This window comes from Heteronotia binoei, chromosome 1 (genome assembly GCF_032191835.1).
Source record: "Heteronotia binoei isolate CCM8104 ecotype False Entrance Well chromosome 1, APGP_CSIRO_Hbin_v1, whole genome shotgun sequence".
Lineage (NCBI taxonomy): Eukaryota > Metazoa > Chordata > Lepidosauria > Squamata > Gekkonidae > Heteronotia > Heteronotia binoei.
This window is the reverse complement of record NC_083223.1, coordinates 112093805-112109550: the sequence shown is the minus strand read 5'-3', so window position 1 is coordinate 112109550 and position 15746 is coordinate 112093805. Positions and strand designations below refer to the sequence as shown.

Sequence of the window (15746 nt, the reverse complement as noted above, 5' to 3'; positions counted from 1 at the left end):
GTCAACTGCTACATTACACTGGCTGTCATGGGGGTGGGTGACCTCAGCAGGGTATGATGACCATTTTCTCCAAGGGAACTGATATCTGCCCATCTGGAGAGCAGTTGTAATTCTGAGTGATCTCCTCACATGAAGATGGGCAACAGTAGCTCCCCAGAAGGAAATGTCTGGTTTGGAGGGTGGAGTCTATGGGAAGAGAGATCACCACCATCAAAAGACTGTACTTTTCCTAGGTAAAGGCTGCAGAAAGGGGGGAGGAGTTGGAAAGCTACTATAGAAACAGTGAAAGAAACAGTTCTCCCTAAGAGGCGGAGGACATCTTGGGTGTTTCCCACCGTCCAATCAGGGAGGCAGGAATCTAAAATCTTTCTCTTCCTGTGGCTGTGGGAACCACCCTCTTGCTCAGTTCATTTCCTGCCTCGACAGGGAGAGCAAGTTTCAGGATAGGCTCCTATCCCTTTTTTCCTTACTTCTACTCTTACCTTACAAAAAAAAAAAAAAGATCCTTACCTTCCTCTTCTTCTTATAATTAACTCCCCTTTTTTCCTTCTTGCCTTTTCCTGCCTTCCTTCCTCCTTTTAGGAGGGAAGGGAGCGCTGAAAAGGCTTAGGCCCTTTTAAGGGACAGCTGTGGCGCGAAGAAAAGGCGGGATGCAGCAGCGTCCCAGGGACGAATTTATGGACGACCCCGCGTTAGATGCCTGGCGCGGGGCTGAAGAGCGGGGATCCCCCGGAGCCGGCATGACCCTAGGGCTTGCGGCAGCTACCAGCAACGTGCCCTGTAGGGGCGGGCTGCTGGCGAGCGGCAGAAAGCGGCGCTGGTCGTCTTCGGCCACAGAAGAAGCACGCGCTACGCTCTCTTCCCCCGGCGGCCATTTTGAGGCGCAAAAAATGGCGCGAAGCGGGCCCGGGCAGCGGCAATCCTTCGCTGAGCAGCAAGGACTCCCAGAGGCCAACCTTCAGCCAGGAGACTTCGACCACGGCCTCCAAGAGAATGCGCAGATATCTCAGCCCCTGGGGGGCAGGGTAACGTACCCACAATGGGAACCTCCTCTTCTTTTGCCTTTGATTTTTTAGAATGCATTAAACAGACTGTAGACAGTGCAGTCAGAGCTGCAACTCATAAAAGATCTTATGCTGCAAGCTCTCCCTCATCTTCCAGGTCCCCCTCTCCAAAGAGATCCAAGAGTCGTACCTGGCTCACCAAGGCACAGAAAAAGACCCTAGCAACTGAATGTGCAGGGAGAGTGGAATCACCCGAAGTGGATCAGTCAGAGGACTCTGAGAGGGAGGGATCGGGAGGAGGGCGAGTTTATTTCAGATGAAGAGATAGAATGCAGTTCAGAACCAGAGCCTTCCTTAAGATTCTTTAAAGCAGAGGAGTACCAACCACTCCTAGCTAAAGTACTGGCAGCTTTAGACCTCTACGAATCACCTGAAGAACAGGAGGCTAGTTGGCCCCTAGCTAATCCTAAGAACAAGCCTAAGGGGAACACGGAGTTCTTCCCTCGGTACCGATCCACGGACAAGGTTTTTCCTTTCCCTGAGTTTTTCGAACGCCAGTTGAAGGCGGAGTGGGCAAAGCCCAGATCTAATCGCCAAGTGCCAGGCTTCATTAAGAAATTGTATGCATTGCCTTCTTTTGCCAATGACATACTGCAGGTGCCTTTGGTTGATGCGCCAGTGTCGGCCCTACAGTCATACGGGCTCCTGTCTGAGGACGGGCACGGATCGGTTCGAGACAGCTGGGACAGAAAGATCAACCTAGCTCTGAAAGGAACCACGAGGCCACGGCCTTAGCAATTAAGGCAGCGGCTACAAACTCTATCGTGTCTCATGCAGCAATCGTGTGGGTTCGACGTCTAACCCATCTACTTCCCTACGCAGACAGGAGAATTCTCGAGGGTACCAACAGGCTTCTGAGAGTGGCCGAGTTTTCTGTGGATGCTTCTTTGGATACACTTACCTTCGCCGCCAGAGCAATGGCGTCATCGGCAGTAGCGAGAAGGGGGCTGTGGCTTCAGGCCTGGCCGGCGGACATTCATTCTAAGTCAATAGTGTCTTCCTATCCCTTCCAGGGTGAGAAGCTGTTTGGAGACGCTCTAGACAAGATCCTCGTAGAGACACGTGACAAAAAGAAGGCTATGCCTAAGTATCTCAGACGTCCGGATAGAAAGGGCTTCGGATCCAGCTCCTTTCGAGCTTCAACCAACAACAACAACTCCAAGCCGAAACAGGACTTTCAGAAATCACCCTGGGGGCAGCCCAGACAGGGTTTTCGCAAGAACTTCGGTAACCAGAGATTCCAGAGGCACCAGTCCGACAGATCGGATAAGCCAGACAGGGACCCTAAGTCCAATAAAGCCTGACTGGACTTCCATTCCCGTTGGGGGTCGCCTTCTTCATTTCCATCAGGCTTGGGCGACCTCACAAGCCAACTCTTGGACTTTAGAAATTGTCTCCCAGGGATATGCCATAGAGTTCCGGAGAACTCCCCCAAATCGCTTCCTTGTATCCCCTCTTCGTTCAGACCCAGCCAGGAGAGACATCACTTTCAAGGCAATCCGTCACCTGCTGGAGTGTGCGGCAATAGAGCCGGTACCACAGAATCAGAGATGTCAAGGTGTCGATTCGATTTTTTTTACGGTTCCCAAGAAAAACGGGGACTGGAGAGCAATCCTGGATTTGAAATTTCTGAACAGGGCCATCAAACTCCGTCACTTTCGTATGGAGTCCATCAAATCCATAACGGAAGCTCTTCATCATCAGGACTACATGACATCCTTAGACTTGACAGAAGCATACCTACACATACCGATTCTGCTGGCACATCGCAAGTTTCTTCGCTGCTGCGTGAATGGGTCGCACTTCCAATTCAGGGCTCTACCCTTCGGCCTGGCAACAACACCCAGGGTGTTCACCAAAGTACTGGTGAACATAATAGCTCTTCTCAGACAACAGGGGATACATGTACACCCATATCTCGACGACCTGTTGATAAGGTCATCATCTAAGAGGAGCGCTCTACAAGATGTCCAACACACCATCAATTGTCTGCAACAGCACGGTTTTATAGTCAACCTCTCCAAAAGCCACCTGCGCCCGACTCAGAGGTTGGAACACCTGGGCATGGCCATCGACACGAACCGGAACGCCCTCTTCCTTCCAGAGGACAAGGTGCTGAGAACCAAGACAATGGTACATCAGGTGATCAAGGAAAGATCGTCGTCCCTTCAGTCCTTGGCAAGACTCATGGGTCTGTTGGTCTCGAATCTCGAGGCGGTCCAGTGGGGGCGGTTTCACACCAGGCCATTACAGATGTTTTTACGCCCTTACCAGCTTCAGATTATGGAGAAGCGTGCCTTGTCTCTGACAGTACCTCTGGAGGTGAAGGAGAGCCTACGCTGGTGGACAATAGATGCCAACCTACGCCAGGGGAAGATCTTCTGCGTGGAGAAGGAGACGCAGATCTTCTCAGATGCCAGCCTTTCAGGTTGGGGGGCGACCCTCGACGAGAAGCCCACGCAGGGCCAGTGGTCCTCCAGGGAAACAAACCTCCCGATCAACCTATTGGAGCTCCGAGCCATCCGATTAGCGCTACTTCACTTCCAGGACCACATCATCGGTCAACATGTCTTAGTCCGGACGGACAACATAGCGGCCAAAGCCTATTTGAACAATCAAGGGGGATCCAGGTCCTCAGCTCTTTACAAGGAGGCCGTGAAGTTGTTCAGCTGGGCGGAGGAGCATGTGAAGTCAGTCAGGGCAGAACACATTCAGGGAATCTGCAACATCAAGGCAGACTGGCTCAGAAGAGACAGCATTCAATCCGGGGAGTGGTCGCTCAACAAATTGTTGTTTCAAAGAATAGTGGATCATTTCGGTCTACCGATCCTGGACCTATTTGCATCAGGTCAAAATCACCAACTTCCAAGGTTCTTCACGAGATTCTTCCACAGCCAGGCAGAGTCCACAGAAGCTCTAACATCCCCGTGGCCTCAAGGTCTTCTTTATGCCTTTCCTCCGATACCCGTCATTCCAAAACTGCTCAGAAGAGTCAAGCTACTGAGAGCCGAGATTTTGCTGGTTGCTCCCTGGTGGCTGCGACGTCCGTGGTTCTCCTCAATCCACCAGATGTCAACAACGGAACCACTCCACCTGTCAATGTGGCCAGACGCGCTATTACAGGGACCAGTGTGGCACCCACATCCCGACTGGCTGCGATTGACCGCGTGGAGGTTGAGAGGAAATCGTTGCTAGATCTGGGCTATTCAACGGAGGTAGCAAGCACTATTTTAGCATCCAGGAAAGACTCCACCACACGGATATATAACGCCTCATGGAAAGCCTTCCACAGATGGTGTCGGAGAAAGGGGGTGGGCCCTTTACAACCTACTATTCCGAAGATCCTTCATTTTCTCCAGGATGGTCTACGCTCAGGTCTTAAACCGGCCACACTTCATCGTCAGTTGGCAGCCCTTTCATCAGTGCTTCAGCAGGTGGAGGGGTTCAAGTTGTCATCTCACCCTCACATTCGTCATTTCTGAGAGGAGCCTCGCTAACCTCTCCTCCTCAAACTCATCATTTTCCTACATGGCGACTAAATCCAGTGCTGTCAGCCTTGACCAACCCCCCATTCGAGCCTCTAATGTCGGTTCCTTTGAAGATGCGGCATATGAGGGTTATCTTTCTGGTGGCAATAACATCGGCCAGAAGGGTTTCCGAGCTCGGGGCTCTATCTGTCAAGCGGGAGTTACGTGTATTTCACAAAGATAAGGTGGTTCTCTACACAGACCCTACTTTCCAGCCGAAGGTTTCCTCTAAATTCCATAAAAACCAGGAAATCAACTTACCTTCCTTTTGCCCAAATCCCAAGCATCACAAGGAGAAAGTATGGCATACTCTTGATGTACGTAGAGCAATGAAGATTTATCTGGTCAGAACTGAGCAGATTCGTCAGTCAGAGTCTATGTTCATCAATATAACATCGCCCAGACTGAACCAGAAAATGTCCAAGGCGGCAATAAGTTATGCCATTAAACAGTGCATAGCAGAGGCTTACAAAGCGATGCATCTCAAGGTGCCCACTGGGATTACTGCTCATTCGACAAGAAACGCAGCAACCAATGCGGCCTTTGAGAAGAACGCCTCGGTTGAAGAAGTTTGTAAAGCAGCCACGTGGTCATCTGTCTCCACGTTCGTTAGACACTACAAGCTCAACGCTTATGCCTCTGCGGACGCAGCCTTTGGCAGACGGATATTGCAGCACGTGCTGCCCGATTAGGGCGATCCCTCCCTGACTAACACACTGCTCTGGGAGCACCCAAGATGTCCTCCGCCTTTTAGGGAGAACGACCCTTGGCACTTATTGTGAGGGGTCCTTCTCCTAAGAGGATAGGAGGACATCTTGCCCTCCCGTCTATCGCCCTATCTGTGGAATATTATCTTTCCTTCTCTTTTTTCTATAGCTGCAAGTTTTCCAAGGTTTTTAGGTCAAGTACTATGACCTGCCTGTTTTCTCGTTATACCAATTGTTCTTGCACAGCAATATTTTTTGTCTTAAAAGTTGCAGTTTTTTGCTGTTTATATAGAGGTTAAGTTATTCGTACTGCTGCTCGGAGTCACCCGAACTGAGCAAGAGGGTGGTTCCCACAGCCACAGGAAGAGGAAGATTTTAGATTCCTGCCTCCCTGATTGGACGGTGGGAAACACCCAAGATGTCCTCCTATCCTCTTAGGAGAAGGACCCCTCACGGTAAGTGCCAAGGGTCGTTACCAAGAAGTATGTTTCATAAACTTGTTGGCCTCCGTATACACTAAACAATTCATAATGCAACATGAGCTTTATTATTTAATCCACTCAATTTAAATCAGATGCTACTTAATACATTTTAAAGTGTTCTATGGTAAGTAGGATCTGCAATCCCTGCCAGAACATACCCAAGTTTGGAAAAATCCAGGGTCTCTCAAATTCAGGCAGGTAAAAGCTGGCCAAATTGCCTTCTATCATTGTCTTCTGCCAGCAGGTGAAGACGTTTTGGTTTTATTTCATATTTCCTCACTAACTCTTATTAGCTTCAATCCTCCAAGAGCTTACAGTAGGCCCAGTAAGAAGAACCTGTAAGCTCTTGGAGGATTGGCTACATAAGAGGGGTATAGCCTAATATGCAAAGGAGTTCCTGCTACAAAAAAGCCCTGCCTACAGATGTTATGTTTTTGTTAACACTATAGCAATGGAAGGACCAGCACAGTTATGATAGCAGCTATTAGTGTTCTTTGCTAAATAAACTAATATCCTGTAGGTAATGCCCTAATAATCACAATGAATATTTAAAAAAATGCTTGCCACTATGTTTTCAGCAGAATGAATGTGTGTTTAAAATTCTCCTTTCTTCCCTATTTCCATAATTTATTAGAACCCATGGGGAAAATTAAGCACAATTCAAATTAATAATCACACAGCTAAAGAGGAACAACCACTACCTAAAGTGATCTAGTCATTGCTATTATTTTGTTTAACCCAAATTCCATAAAAAACATTTATCAGTCATCCACTCACCACAGACAGAGCCTCGCACTAATCTCCTTAAATGTGGTCTCTCAGGGAGGTAGCGGTATTTGCATCCAAATATACTGAGGTTTGATGTGTGATCTCCAAAGAAACGGAGCTGGCGATATCTCTCCCCGCAGCGGTAACAGAAATTAGTGTTACACTGTGAACAAGTCATGTGGTCACATCCTTCTGTTCTCTGGATGTGGATCTTTATAAGCAAAATTAGGAAGGGAATAAAAAGAGAAGAGGTTAGTTCTACACAGGGGTTGTTTTGTAGAAAAATAGGTGGTGGAGCTCATCCAGGGATTGTTATGCAGCTGCAATACTATTCAATGGACAAGGAGGTGGAACTCTCAGGAAGAGGAGGTGGAACTCTCAAAAAGGTTCAGGAGTTGTGCTCCTGTGAGCTCCCACTGAATCTGAGGCCTGGTCCTACATTACATTTAGTTAATTCAGTTTTCCTATAAAGAAGTAACTAGTACAGTTCCAAGAAAGAAGTTACCATTAATGGCTTGAATCCTACATGCTGAAAGAAAAAGATGCTTGTTTATTTTTTCCTCCACCAACAGAGAGGAGGAATTGGGTGAGACTGCCCCCTTTCCTCTTTCTCTGGAAGAGGAAGCTCAGCAGAGCAATCAGTTGCATCCATAAAAGAGGGAAGGGGGGCAGTTTTATCTAATTTGCCTTCCCGCTACAGCCCCTGCCTTGCCCTGCTGGCTCTCCAAAGTTCCCAGCATCAACTTTTATTTGGGCAATTTGAAAATTGGGGAGGGGGGATACTTACATAAAACTCCAACAGAAAAAAAGGAGACCGCTAATATGCTGCAGAGCAATACTGTTATAACAACTGATTGCCACTACTTATTACTTCTGAAATTCCAGCTTTAATTAAAAAAAGTGTCTTCAGCCCTTTTTGTGGTGGAAATATAACAGGATACAGACAGTTTTTTACCAGATTGCCTGCCTGGGAAGGCAGGAATTTACTACTAAACCAATTCTGTGGATGCTCCATATCTACTGCAAATACTTCCATATTCTCACAGCAATGAAAGCAACACAGAGGCTGATAACAAGTGAGTGGTTTAAGCCGCCACAGGGACGGCAGGCAGGCGGATCTAAAAAGCGTGTCTACACGCGCACATCTGCCTGCCATCTCTATCCCGCACGCAGCCCGTCCTGGACCAGATTGAAGCAGCCTCAGAAAGGTACTACTGTAAAAGTGGTACCTAAATTCTGAGGCGGCTCTGAGGCGCTTCCCCAGCCGTCTTGTTGTCGCCATATAGATGCAGCTTAAGAAGACAAGTCATCACAGACTTTTTGAACTGTATAATTGAAACCAGAGAAAGTAAAAAAAACCCCAATCTTGCATTTCTGCTCAAAAAAGATTTCTCTCAGGATTAGACCTATATCTTCTAAATCCACAAATTTCCAAGTGGCTCTGTCATTAAAAACCAACCTTGCATTTCTGCTCAAAAACGGTTTTTCTCAGGATTAAACCTATATCTTCTAAATCCACAAATTTCCGAGTGGCTTTGTCATTAAAAACTAAAGTGGAACTGAGAAATGTGGGCAAGCTCTTCCTACTAAATACCAGGGTATAATACCACAAATAAAAGATAAAAGAGGTGATGGACACACTGTTGGGTGAAAATGGAGAAACACTGACAGGACAGAGAGAAAGCAAAAAGGTTTATTGCCTATTTTGCCTCAGTTTCTTCCTGATGAAGAGTTCAAGCTCATCTAGAGATGGCAGTAGGCAAGTTACAGCTTCTGAGCTGCTGGTAGTCATGGACAAAGTGGTAGTTGAGAAGCACCTGGCTGCACTGAATGAGTACAAATCCCCTGGGCTGGATGGTATGCACCCAAGAGTGCTCAAAGAACTAAAAAACTGGACAAATGGGGGGGGAGGAGGGAATCATTTTTTTCTTAAAAAAAAAAAACAAACCTCAACATGTATAGCATGAGAAAGTCTGAAGATTTCTTTCAATTTTTCTGATGAAAAAATGGGAAAACTTTGAAGGAAAAAAAACAATATAAACAAAAAATCTATTAAACGTTTTCCCCCTCAAGATGGGTCAACTTGCAATTTTTCTTACAGAAAGACATATACTTTTAAATATGCCATATAATACAATTATACATGCTAGCTGAGTTATAAATGATACATTTTATGTTGTTACATCAGCAAAAGGTTTGATAGGAAGGTAAATATATGTATTTCAATTTTCTCAAAAACTTTTAATTTTTTTGAGAAAAAAGGGAAAGATTTCCCCTCCCCCGGGTGGTTTCTAAATGTCTGAATTTTTACATTTCTAATGCTGCTTCATAGCATATGCTGACATAGGCATCAGCTTCTGGCAATGCAAGGTTTCTTTTAGGCTTCATAGCTGCAAAGATCAATTAAATGGAGACTGACCTTGGTGTTTCACAATGCAAAACACAGCAATCCAATTATTCTGTTATTCTCCCCCCTGCAGCGCAAATTTATTAAATGACTGATATGCTAAAGCTAGCAAAAAAAACCCCCACAGGTGGACGCCTGAGGAAAAGAATTCAGAAGCTCTAAACTGAAGTAGCTGCTGCCTCCTCACTTAAGGCTGTTCTCAAAAAATACAGTATTCCTTCTTCAGCTGTCATAGGCACTGGTACCACTGCTAAGCTATACAACCTCTCTAGAAGGAATTACACAGTACAAAAGAACAGTTAATACTGTGGCATTAGCATAAAACAAAGATCAGGCATTTGTCAATATCAGTCACTTCTACATTGTCTTTCTATGCGTGCTCTATATTGTTCATACAACTTCAACTACATAAAAATACAACTGGAATGAGAAAAAATATACGTCTCTTTGCTATATGCACAGACCTCAAGTGACCATTGGTGTAATATCCATTCATCTCACAGCAAAACTTCCTGGCAGAAGGGCTCTGTATCTTTAAGTAGTAATCTAGTTTGGTTCTCTTTTATGTGTGTGGATATCACATGTTCCCATGACCTCAGACTGGGTCCCCAGCTCCTCCTGTTTCAGGTGGGTTGCCACTGGTGCCTTCTTGGTCCAAGGAGGGGTTCCAGTTGCACTAGTACTTGTTTTGGTTTACACCCCTGACATTCAAAGTTTGTGGGACTGCCCTGCCAGCCACAGTGTGTTTTCTCCTTTCTACAGACAAACACAGCCAATGAAGAATAGTAAAAATTAAGCTGCTGAAGAACACATACATATGATGTGTTGCTTTTGAAGAAAAAAGGATCAAGTTACATTCCAAACATTTATCTGTCAAATAGGCATTTCAAATATATTTGTTTTGCTAGCAAGATACATGAGCTGTGAGCCAGGAAGTCCAAAGTTCAAATCTCAACATGAGTTAGAGGCATGTTAATCTTCAAATCTAATATACACTGAATGCAAAATATGATGGTAAACCAAAGTGTTTTCAATAATAAATTAACCTTCCAGCTAAAACCATGATGAATCAGCATTTTTCTTTCTTTTTTTCAAATATAAAATACTTCTTCATACTTTTATTGCTGGTTAAGAAAGTCTCTCTTGTTCCCTTTCAACAAATGTTAATTGCCTGAATCAATATAATGCACACTGAATGTCCCAATATTACCTGGAATTTTGCTTCCTTCACACTGACATTCCACTAACACCACAATTGTCCTGCCAGAACGGCATGTTTTCTCTTTTGCAAATGTATTTATGCTGGAAAGTAGTAACATCCACAGCTTCAAAACCCATCAAGTTCAGCTTCCACAACCAGAAGCATGGCAGCAGCATCAGTGGATGACAGGGATTAAATTCTTCTGAATTTAACTGGAATAGTAGTACTGCTGTGTCTTGCATTTCGGTCCCTGAATTTCCAACACAGCACGACTACATGCGCTGAGCTGACCAGCAGGAAACTGCGGGTCACCTGATGTAAGGGACAAATGCAATCTGCCTATGAAGATCTGTGGTGGGGAGTTTAACTGGTCAGGATTGGACCTGACCAGCAAGGGGGTTGTTCCGGGTAATGTATATAATCGGGAACCCGCCATGTTGTTTTTGTGATGTACTAGCTAATAAAGGACGTTGACCGTTACTCATGTCTGAACCCAGTACATTACAAGTACTTTCTTAATAAGCATGAATTCCACTGAACAACAGTGGCACAAGATTCTGCACTGGAAGAACTCCACAGAATATTCAAACAAAGAACAGAAACATATTTTAGCATGTGCTAAGTGCTCACCTTGCACTTTGGGCACTTCTGAGCATTTCTCTGTCCGTGTTCAATTTCATTGGCCCAGTGACGCAACAGTTTGTCTCCCTTTTTGTACTCTTTGCAGTTGACACCTTCGTGCCAGGGAGAGTGGCACTTAAAACACCACACAAATTGGCAAGTTGGGCACTGAATCTGCGTAAACAAAAACACAAAAAATCATTGGGATAATTAACCACTAAGTGTGTTTAGGAAACCATAATGAACAGCCTTTTTGCACCTTTTCACATTAAAATGGATTCCCCCCGTAAGCTTTATTAAAAGTTTTCTAAATAATTCAAAATTAAACTAGTCAATCAAGGCAACTGACAATTGGTAAACCAGATAAACCAAACCAGAGTTTCAGAGCACTGTGTGGAAGACCATGACAAAGGAAGTCACATTAACTCTTTTGACAGTTTCTCAGCTTTTTAGCTGGACCATAATGAACGTGGTGAGAAATGTAGCCTGAGGTGCTCTCAGTGAGAGCCAGTTTGGTGGTTAAGTGTGCAGACTCTAGTTTGGGATAACTGGGTTTGATTCCCCACTCCTTCACATGTACCTGCTGAGTGACCTTGAGTCAATCACAGTTCTTGAAAGGGCTGCTTTTTCAAAAGCAGTTCTCAAAAGAGCTCTCTCAGCCCCACCTACCTCACAGGTGCCTGTTGTGGGGAGGGGAAGGGAAAGGAGATTGTAAACTGCTTTGAGACATCGAGTGAAGGGCAGGATATAAATCCAATCTCCTCCTCCTCCTCCTCCTCCTCCTCCTCCTCCTCCTTCTTCTTCTTCTTCTTCTTCTTCTTCTTCTTCTTCTTCTTCTTCTTCTTCTTCTTCTTCTTCTTCAATTCTTAGTAATCAAGATACAAACCAGCATATGGGCACTGAGTAGTTGAATATTAGCTCACAGCTAGGCCTTAGCAAGAGGTTTGGAAAACAGTGTGGCCACTGCATTCTAATTTTCACAGTTGGGTAATTTATACTCTAATGAAAGGTCCTTTTCAACCACTACCTTGGAAAGCTATATTCTGATGCCATAAGCTAACCTCTATATGTTTCTCACAGGCATGAACCTGATTAATGATCATGCACACATACTCCCTTCCACTCCTCCATTTCACAGGGAACTCTACTAAATACTTCCTGGCTTTGGAATACAAATAATAAGTCTGTTCAATTTTCATTAAAACAACTAGTTTAAATATATGCAACATGGCATTGGAATTCAGTCTTGCCTAATTAACATGGAGATACTCATACTAATATCTTGGATGGTATTTTGATATTTGATTTAATTCATTTTTTGTTTTGTTTTTGAACAGGTGCTGGTGCTCATGGTTGCAATGATTTTCACCAGGACGTGGGAGAATGCCCACAAAAGATGCCAGTACTCAGTAATGGTGAGTACTAACAGTTTGCTTTTTAGTATAAAGGGATCAAATAAATGTTGCACATGTTGTGCCTCAGAGAAGGGAGGTCTCAGTGAAATTGCATCAATAATACTTCACTACTACAGTGAGCCTTATCCAATCCACGCAAGTTGACACTTTTTCTAGGCAGAGAACTAATAATAAACACTTTCTCTACTCTGAGAACTAATAATCCCAGGATCAAAGTAACCAGGATAAGAAACAAGTGAGTAATGCAAAAGCTAATACATTTTCTAGCTTGAGACAGCAAATTTCTAATGGCTGACACCATTCAATTCTGCGAACAGATGTTAAAATATGAAAATATTGTAGAACATCTAACCATTGTACCTTAGTGCCTGTCATAATAATAAGTAACATATGAACAATAAAAATCACAGCGAGAACATGCAGATTAGCTAAAGTTCTCTAATTTGAGGAATTCCCTTTACAGAAATCAGAATACGGTGCTCACCATTAGGAGTTGAAGTGTCCAATAATAAAGCATCTTCCCTATCCAGATTGCTTTTCTATAACTCTTGTTAAAGTAAATGAGTACAGTACAGAAAAATTAGTTATTTGTGTCTGGATAAACCAAGCAAGCACAGATGTTGCATGCTTTCTGTGGACTATGGACCTTGCAGGGTGTGAGGGTTAGGCTAAGTGGCCTCTGTCCAGCCAAAATAAGAAAATGTAAGATCACTTGTGTTTTCTTAGGAGGGAGTATTAATTTCTTCTGCTTTCATTGCTACCCCAAGAAGACATTCCCAGAAACAAAATTTCATCAAGCATGGCGCTTGGTGGAAGAGGGGAATCAGCAAAAAAGAAAAGAAATGTAAAGGCATGTTTATGTTTTCTAAACAGCATAGTTGCATACAAGCCACTGGTCCCAGGACACAAGATTCAGGGAGAGGGGAATTCAACATATCACTGAAAGGTCCTGGAAAATTCAATAGTGTTCTACCTCTTCCTATAAATGAACAGCAAAGGAGCCCTCCTTATAAACACCATGCCTATCTTGTTTGGATCAAGATTTAACATGTTCTGTCTTAGCCACACACCCACTGCCTCACTGATTCAGAAGAAGGTTGACACCAAAATATTCTAACTCTTTAGATCAGGGGTCCCCAACCACCAGTCCATGGACCAGTACCAGTCCACGGCCTCCGAGCAAGGCAAAGCAGCACCACCATCCCTTCTGCCTATCTGGGACCCGATCAGCTGACTGGCGGGTGTCTTTAAATGGGGGGGAGGCAGATTGGCCTTCTGCCTCCTGGCCACCTAGTGGGGAGGCAGCAGAAACAGCCCCAGTCTTCCCATTTAAAGACCCCTATGGGAGGCAGGGATGGGGCACAGGCAGGGGGGCAGCCTGAGGTGGCAGAAAACCCAGCGCCCCCCTCCTCAATAAGTGGGAAGATTGTCTTCCATGAAACCAGTCCCTGGTGCCAAAAAGTTGGGAGCCACTGCTCTAGATAATCTGATTCAGCAACTTGGCATAAATATTAAAGAGTTTTCGTATGTACACCACCTAGACTATAGTGATAGAAGAAAGGTGAGATATAAATATTAATTAAATAGTATGAAGAACAGAACCGATTTCTTCACTCGGAAGGGGAAGGAATGCTATATGTCAATTTCAGTAAGCTAGGACATATTTTGTTCTAGTGTCAAGGATAATACCCTGAGTGAAAACAGACTGGACTGCATGAGGAATTCTCTGATCCAGAGTTCTTTTTTAGGCGCTTGTTTTCATTCAAACCAACTCCCAATTCTAACAACTAAGGGCTTATGCTTGAAAGTAGTACACAGGTTTCTATCTACAGCTGCTCTGGTATGTTTCCTCTTTTTTTACAGGAGACCCATGATCATTACACTCATAGATACCATGTTTTCTTCCATATATCATGAATCCTCACCCCCAGTTTGCAGGAACCCATTGCAAGCTCTTCTTATCCTACTGTGCTGCCCATTTGACAACAGAAGCATAAAATCAGAGTTGGACAGGGCCACCAGGGTCACTTAGTCCAACCTCCTGCACAATGCAGGAAATTCACAAATACTCCCCCGTGCCCCCAGTGACAACTGCTCCATGCCCAGGAGATGGCAGAAAATCTCCAGGATCCCTGGATGAACTGGCTTAGAGAAAGAAAAGAAAACTGCCTCCAGATCCCAAAGTGGCAACCAGCATTTCCCTGGACATATAAGAAAGGGCCATGAGAATGAAGCACTGATGCAACCCTCCCTGCTTTCCTTTTCATGATCTGCCTAAGTTCACAGAACTAGCATTGCTGTCAGATGGCCATCTAGCCTCTGTTTAAAAACCTCCAAAAAAAGGAGAGTCCACTACCTCCTGAGGAAGCCTGTTCCACTGAGGAACCACTCTAAGGCTGGGTCTAGAATAATAGCTTAGGGTGCACCTGAAGCATCCCAAATCGGGCTGGTTCAACATGGAGCAGATAATTACAGGTCAGACACTCCCATATGAGTCTTCTGTATCCCATACGGGGGGTGCTTTGGAACGGTCAGACTGCTATAGTGCGCCATCCCCTTAGCACAGTTTGGGTTTCTTTTTTCCCATATATTTTAGTGGTTGTGAGGGGCTCATGCACTCAGTGGCTTTTTTTAAAAAGCCAAAAGTAGCATGGAGCGGCCTGGTGGGTTCACACCGCCATTCCACCTCGCTTGCATGCTCCCAGAAAGCTGGATGGTGTGGCAAAAGGATTTGCTACCACTTTCAAAGTGGTAGCTTTTTGCACCACCTCAGAGATGCCAGAGGACGGGGTGAGGATGGGAGCAAGACAGGAGGGAGATGTGTGCATTTGAACTTGATTTTTTAATCTGTCTGTGAGCCATCCCTGTGTTGGCTTGAACGGCCTATCTGGACCCAGCTTAACTGTCAGGAAGTTCTCCCTAATGTTTAGTTGGAAACTCTTTTGATTTAATTTCAACCAGCTGGTTCTGGTCCAACCTTCTGGGGCAACAGAAAACAATTCTCACCATCCTCTACACATGACAGTCCTTCTATTACTTGAAGATGGTGATCATATCACCTCTCAGTCATCTCGTCTCCAGGCTAAACATACCCAGCACCCTCAATCTTTCCTCATAGGACTTGGTCTCCAGTCCCCTCACCATCTTTGTTGCCCTCCTCTGGACATGTTCCAGCTTGTCTAGATCCTCCTTAAATTTTGGTGCTCAAAACTGAACAGGTGAAGTCTAACTAGAGCAGAGTAAAGTGATACTATCACTTCGCGTGATCTGGACACTATACTTCTTTGATACAGCCCAAAATTGCATTTGCCTTTTTAGCTACTGCATCACACTGCCTACTCATGTTCAGTGTATGGTCCACTAAGACCCCTAGATCCTTTCTGCACATACTACTGCCAAAACAAGTTTCCCTCATTCTATAATTATAGGATTATAGAATTCCTCTATAACAGCAGGAGAAGAGGTACTCAATAAAACACTTCAGAAGATAAATAAACTTTTAAAAATAATTCAGAAGAACTGCATGCTCACAAAAGGAAGCAGAAGTTTTTAAG

The 15746-nt window shown here is 44.7% G+C and overlaps 1 protein-coding gene across 2 annotated transcripts in view; it reads right to left on the bottom strand.

Annotated features, from left to right (window-relative positions):
* Positions 1-15746, bottom strand: part of RNF217 (ring finger protein 217) — a 68189-nt gene that overhangs the window by 13196 nt on the left and 39247 nt on the right. For both annotated transcript variants that reach the window (XM_060238820.1, XM_060238815.1), the window contains 2 exons: positions 10787-10951; positions 6558-6759 (listed from right to left, as the gene is read on the bottom strand). In XM_060238820.1, coding sequence (XP_060094803.1) covers positions 6558-6759; positions 10787-10951 — 367 coding nt within the window. The remainder of the gene's footprint in view (positions 1-6557; positions 6760-10786; positions 10952-15746) is intronic.